Raw genomic sequence first — 6,868 nt, 5'->3', positions numbered from 1 at the left:
CACACCCTTGCCGCCTCCCTGCTCAGACTTGCTTGGTGCCTAGAGCCCTGCATCTGCTACACTTTAATTCTCAGGGCACAGCCCCTGCTCTGGGCAGAAGAGGAGAACTGCCCTGTAAGTGGACAGGGCCAGGTGAACTACCTAACATGCCCTGCCCAGCCCAGCCCCATGCTGTACGTTCATCCCTGGGGTGTAATCTCTGCTTAGCTGCTTGCTCTCTTAGACAATTCCCAAGCCAGGAAAGAAGCCGGTGAAAGTTCAAGGGCTGGGAAAAGACGATTCCCTCCCCTGCTCCCAGCTCCCCGCTGCCCTCTCACACAGAGAAGAGTCAGGCAAAATGCCCCCCTCTCCACCTGAGTTCCTTCTCACGCCGGTCAACGAGCCAACCCTGCCTGCCAATAAATTACTATTATAAACTGTTGTGTGTAGACATAGGCGTACATATACATGTTGTGTGTACACAGGCGCACACATGCACATGTATGCATGTATGTGTAGTTATTGAGTTCAGCTTTTCCCCCTTGCCTCCATCTTGCAGGAGGCTTCAGACGAAAAGCCCCTAAGCCTCCCAGCATGACTCATCGCATCATGGGGGCCACATAGTTGGCAGGGAAGAGACCCAGTTTGTTGTGCAGGCGGCCGGTCCACCAAGACGGGTTGGAGCTGTCCAGGACTTCGACCACCTCTCCACTTCTGAGCCCCAGCTCATCTTCCTCCAGGGCCTCAAAGTCATAGAGTGCCCTGGCCCAGCGCACTCGCTGTAAGGGAAACAGGAAACATTCTGATGAGCTCACTAGGCTGGTCTTTGGTACAACTGTTACACAGAGGAACTGTGAGCTTCTAGATCTATCCTGAGTCCTCTGAGCCCTTCTGAAAGGCTGACCACACCGAGATCTAAAGCAGACCTGGCATGCGCAGCCCTGGGCACTAAGTTCCTGGGATTTACTACCTTTGCTCTTGATATGGTCTTGTTCTGCTATTGTGGTAGGGGGGTGGAAGCTGGGGCTTCAGATATGTTAAGTAAGCACCCTATCACTGAGGAGGTCCTGAGACCATGTGTACCGGATCACAGGGATAAAGCTCACCCATCCCCCACTGCCAAAGGAGGGAGAACAGGGTGAAACCTCAACAGAAAGTTTGAAAACAGCGTCCTGGGTGAGCCAGGTTAAATAAACCCTCTCTGGAGACACCTCCTCCCACTCTCTACTCACTCACCCCTGCCGCCTGGAGTTGTACGGGGTCTGTATGTCTCCGGTGCATCAGGGTGGCATTCATCTCACTGCCAATGCCGAGGTGTCCATCGTTTATGTCCAGGCTGCCTCCACGACGGTCCTAGAGACAGGTAAGGGAGGGCCGGTGCAAGATCGGTAGGGGTGGCTGTCACAGACTACCCTACCCTGTGCCTTGCTTGGGGTGCTGTCTACAGAATTAACACCCAAGAAGACTTGTGATCATCATCCTTCATCTTGGAAAGGGCACAAGGGGGAATCTGAAGGGATCTTGGACTCTGAAGGCAAAGATGATGGCCTCCATTTATTCAATGAAATAGCAGTAATTTGGGGAGTCGTGTTTACCTAGGCCTCAGGATTGCAATCCATCCATCCATCATCACCATCATCATTATCACTACCACCACCACCACCACCACCACCACCACCACCACCACCACCACCATCACCATCATCATCATCACCATCATCATCATTAGTCTATGTATATGTGTGAGTGTAGAGGCCTGAGGGTGACATGGGGGGTATCCTCTGTCACTCTCTGTCTACTTGAAGGGTCTTTTCTGAACCTGAAACTCACTGATTCAGCTAGACTGGTTGGCCAGTGAGTTCCTGGGATCTGCCTCAGCAGTGAGGTTAAGGATGCACCCCGATGCTAGCTTTTTTGTGGGTGCTGCGAATCTGATCTCAGGCCCTCTGGTTTGCCTAGCAAACACTTTATCCATTAAGTCATCTCTCCAGCCCTAGTTTTTTTCTTTTAATCTTAAGACAGGGTCTTGCTTTGTAGCTCAGGCTGACCTTGGACTCACTATGTAGCCCAGGCTAGAGTTGGGCTTTTAATCCTCCTGCCTCAGTCTCCTAAATGTGGTGATTGTAGGCATGCATTGCCGTACCTAGCTTGTATGGTTCTTTTCCTATTTACAAATAAAAAAAATCAGGAACGTTTACTGGTTTAGAGGAAGAACCATATACAGTGATGTGCTAGGTGAACAGGAACAAAAGTGTCCAGGGGTGCCCAGTTAGATCATGGAAGGCATCCAGGAAGAGGTGTGCCTGGGTAGATCATGGAAGGCATCTGGGAAGAGGTGATGCCTGGGCCAGGAAAGACTCATCAGACAGAGAGAGAGAAAATGCACTGAACCATGCCAATGACAAAGTGTGGTGCCGTTTGCTGGATTGCGTGTTTGCTCGGTAGCAGGGGTTGGTAGCAGGATATGGGCCTGGGAAAGTAGATAGAGGCAGCTTACAAAGGACTGCGTGCCCAGTGGAAGAATGTAGACCAATGTTATCATGTTGTATTGTCCATCTCCGTAAGCCTCTTGCAATTCCCTTCTGGAACAGGCAGAGGTAGATAAACAATCAAGGCTGTGCAGGTGTTAATCCGTTTTTCTTCTTACAGGTTAAGGGGCAGGAATTGAAATGCTGCTGACAGGAGAATTAGTCTTGGGGGGGGGGAGAGAGAGAGAGAGTGTGTGTGTGTGTTGGGGGATGGGCCCCGGGAGTCAATATCTTTCTGTCTCCGTGTTTTGACACAGCGTCTCTTCATGAACTTGGAGCTCACTATCCAGCCTTCGCTCTTTGCCCTTGTCCCTTCCTTCTCTTCAAATACCTGGTGAAAATGCTGCAGATAGCGCTGCTGTGGAGGGGGCTGGGGCCCTGGTGGGAACTGGGGGGGCAGTTGCTGGTGCGGGTGGAACTGCTGGGTACCCAGAGGAAGGTGGTCTGACAGCTTCCGGTTCATCAAGGGTCGGATTTCTTCTCCTGCGGTCCCACTTGGAACCTCCCTGGGAGGGCCTCCCTGGGTTCTCCTGTCCAGGCTGTTGCCCCGGTGACCCTGGGAGAGAAAACAGGAGATCCAGACTCATCCTTTCCCTAGCTCTCCCATTCCTGTCTCTCTTCTGGCACTCACTGTGTGGTGGTGGTAGATCCTAAAGAAAATCAAAGGTTTAGACGTCCTTTTTATTAAAAGTGGCCTCCGAATTCTCAAGTCTTCCCTACTTGAGGAAGTTCAGGCCTCTGGTTGACAATCTAACGGTTTCCATGTGGTCTCTGCCCAATCCATTTGGTCTGGGTTTGTTTTTCTCTCTGTAGTCAAGCTTAACTATTCTATTTGACAGACGGATAGGTGGTTTGAAAAGGCCACACGTGCTCTCTCCCAGGCCATAGCTGTTTTCAGGACTGGCATATTACAATCATGAGAGGACATGAGCACACAGGGGTTCAGAAGAGAAAGCAAAGGCCAACCAAGATCAGGTGACCAATAATCCGCATGTGGTCACCTGTTGCCAAACTGCCGGACATCCTACCCTCCAGATATCTCTGCTCTTGACTTTGCATCGCCTGGAGCTGTCATTTACAGCCTGGTGACAGCCACCCCAGACAGCAACTTTCTGGCAGAACCATGGAAACCAAGGCTGGTGCCCCATGTGCCAGGAAGGAACCAGGTCTCTCTGTTTCACACTTGACAGCTCACAGAGCAGAAATACTTTATTGTCATTTTTTATTTAACAAACAACTGCACAGAGCCTTGGGCTCCGTAAATACTAGCGCTGTGCAAATATTAGCTCGTTTAAGCCAGTTTAACAAAACTTTATACTGCCTTTCTTATCTCTGAGCACCGCATCCTACTGAGTTAATACTTCTGTCTGTTTCCTGGTTAGAGTAAACCAGGAGATCTCCATTGACCTTTATTTTCTTTCCTGAACTTCTGTGTGCTCCGGTTGGGAACGCCCTCTTCTCTAATGACTCCAACACCCCAGCCTTGAGAACAGCTGGTGACTTGGAAGGGCGGGCTTACTTCCCCAAAAGCACGAGTGTCCTTTTCAAACCGCCTGTCCCCGGGATTCCAGATCGGCCACTCAAGGCTCCTTCCTTGATTGTGCCTGCGTTCTTTTCTTTGAAAAACAGTTTGTCTGTGTGCACACCTGCACGCATGTGTGTGGACGCCCTTGTGCGACCTGGTAACTTCTTTGGTCCCTGCCTGCTGTGGACCAGATTCTGCGGCAGAGCCTGTGGTTACAGCATCCTCAGTCTTTACAAGGGCCCAGCGAGAGTGACACTATTGTGCTTTCCATGCTGAGAAAACATATACTCAGAAAGTGTCTTTTTGTTTGTTTGTATGCTGTTTGTTTGTTTATTGGCAGTGTCTAGCTTGCCATAGCTCACTATGTAGCCCAGGCTGGTCTTGAACTTGCAACCCTCCTGCTTCCACCTCCCAAGTGCTGGCTATGGTCATGTACCATCGTACCCAGCTTCAGAAAGTTATTTTATTTGTGGTACATGTCTGTGTATATGTGTACTATATGTGTGAAGATGCCCAAGGAGACCTGAATGGGGCATCAGATCCACTGGACCTAGAACTCCTGGTGGTTGCGAGCCGTGTGACGTGAGGCTGGGAATTAAACTCGGGTCCTCTAGAAGAGCAGCAAGTCACCTCTGCAGGCCTCAGAAAGTGTTCTGAACTTGATCAGGTGACACAGGTAGTTAGGAATGAAGTCAGGATTAAACCTATGCAGTCCCTGTTCTCCTCGAGGCCACCAGGAAACTGCCTGGTGCTTTACACCTGGCCCCTAGGCTACTCTGTAGTACTACTGCTGTCCTGACCCTTGAGCAACCCCAGACCTGGGCTGAGAACACTCGTGTAAGACCCACAAAGAACTAGACGACAGCATCCGCAATGTGAGCCAACATCTACAGTCTTTTGTAACGTGTGGTTAGGAGTAATGGGAGAGATTGGGAGACATCAGATTCTTATGCTCATAACCTCCTGAACCCTGTGTTTATGCTGTCTTAAAGGATGAGGAAACAGGATCTGAGGGCCTTCTAAAGCCACACAGCTAGGAGGTGTTAGGAAGTGTTCAGCTCGGATTAAACCTGAGATCTGACTGCTGGGATCAGCTCTCGGCTGGATCAGAATACTTTTCTTTTCTTTTCCTTTTTCTCGTGTGTGTGTGTGTGTGTGTGTGTGTGTGTGTGTGTGTGTGTGTGTGCGCGCGCGCGCGCGTGTGTGTGTCTTAGACAGGAATTCAGGCTACCTAAAATCTCTGGCCTGGAGTCTATCTGAACCTAAGGCGTACCTGCTGATCTTGGGTTCCATCCCGAAGGAAGATCTGCTTCTGTTTGGAGATGGAAGTTGTCCGGTAGTAGTCCACCAGCTTATTTAGGGATGGGAACTTCTCAGTCCACAGGAAGTAATTGCCCTTGGTGTCTCGCATGACTTTGAAGTGCTGAACATCGTCCTCATGCCTGGAGATCAAGCAAACTCAAGTTGTATGTTGCATGGAAACAATACCCCTGCTGAGGGTTCTGTTTGCACCCAGGGTTGGGGAAGTTCTGTTTGGACAGGCATCTTGTGAACATTTTTTTGGGGTCAGGGAATGACATAAGCATCTGTTTCACCTAGACAGGGCACCAATGACAGAATGAAGTAATGATTCCACTCTAGTCTGTCTTTGTCAACCAAAGAGTTTAGAGATACTTATGGTACCACAAACAACATACCACGGAAGAGAATGTTTCTTTCCCTCAGCCTCTATTAACTGCCTTTATAGCCTTATGATCTTCTCCCCGTTTCATGATGGAACATGAGCCCACCATCTCAGGTAGGTCTCATGTAGGCAATTAGCTGCTGAGAATTTAAGAGGCCAGTGGCCCCGTCACGCCACAGAAGAGCTGCTCATTCTACAGCAGGCAATCTATATACAGGCAGTCTGAACCATGCTCTAGAAGCAGAAGGGTCTAGTAGTAGTGGGAGGGTCCATCAACAGAAGGTGATCAGGCGAACTAGAATCTGTCTTGGGTGCCAGACCAACATTTGAAAGAAGAAAGGGGGGCTCATGAAATGACTTAGCAGGTAAAAGGTGTTTGTTAGCCCTAATAACCAGTTTGATCCACAGAACCCACAAGGTGGAAGGAAAGAACCACCTCCCCCAAGTTGTCCTCTGACACACACACACACACACACACACACACACACACACACACAAAACAAACAAACAAATAAATATATGTAGAAAAAGGTAGGTCAAGAAAAGGAAAATGTTCCAAATGCCTTTACAATTTTGTCTTATTTTAAATTACATATATGTCTGTGTGACTGCCATGTGTGTGCAGGTTCCTGTGGAAGCCAGAAGTTGTTTCTCTTGGAGCTGGAGTTATAGGCAGTTGTTAACTCCCTGGTGTGGGGGTTGGGATCTTTTGCCAGAACTCTATGCTCTAAACCACTGAGTCATCTCTCCAGATCCGTTCCCAGTAAGGAGTAAGCAATCAGAGACCTTTCATAATGTTTATTTGAAAGAGGGCAATAGCAGAGTCCTGTCCTCTGCAGAAGAGGATTTTGTAAAAGACCCAGCTATTAGAAATGGCTCGACCCACCTCATTTAAGTCTAGAGCTGAGCGGCGGGTAAGAGGCTACCCTTTCCCCTAAGGAATTAATCACTGTATGCAATGAGATCGTCTTGATCTGGGTTTACTTTATGTTTTGTATAAATAAGACTATAACGGGTTTGTACTTTGGGAGGAAACACACTGTACAGAAATTGGAAAAGACCTTGAGGATAGTTTGGCCTTTCCTGGTTTACAGGCGAGGATACCGAGACTGAGAGAGGCCCAAGGGCTTAGTCAAGGTCAATAGGTAACAA

At 49.1% G+C, this 6,868-nt stretch overlaps 1 protein-coding gene across 1 annotated transcript in view; it reads right to left on the bottom strand.

Moving 5' to 3' along the window:
• Positions 1-422: 422 nt before the first annotated feature.
• The window catches only part of Grap2 (GRB2-related adaptor protein 2), a 73,718-nt gene continuing 67,272 nt past the window's right edge, over positions 423-6,868 (bottom strand). The window contains exons 5-8 of the mRNA NM_001034944.1: positions 5,306-5,474; positions 2,839-3,063; positions 1,216-1,332; positions 423-758 (exon numbers count right to left, since the gene is read on the bottom strand). Coding sequence (NP_001030116.1) covers positions 579-758; positions 1,216-1,332; positions 2,839-3,063; positions 5,306-5,474 — 691 coding nt within the window. The 3' untranslated portion in view covers positions 423-578. The remainder of the gene's footprint in view (positions 759-1,215; positions 1,333-2,838; positions 3,064-5,305; positions 5,475-6,868) is intronic.

Source organism: Rattus norvegicus, chromosome 7, assembly GCF_036323735.1.
Source record: "Rattus norvegicus strain BN/NHsdMcwi chromosome 7, GRCr8, whole genome shotgun sequence".
NCBI classification, from domain to species: domain Eukaryota; kingdom Metazoa; phylum Chordata; class Mammalia; order Rodentia; family Muridae; genus Rattus; species Rattus norvegicus.
The sequence above is the reverse complement of the archived record's forward strand: the minus strand, read 5'-3'. Positions and strand labels throughout refer to the sequence as shown.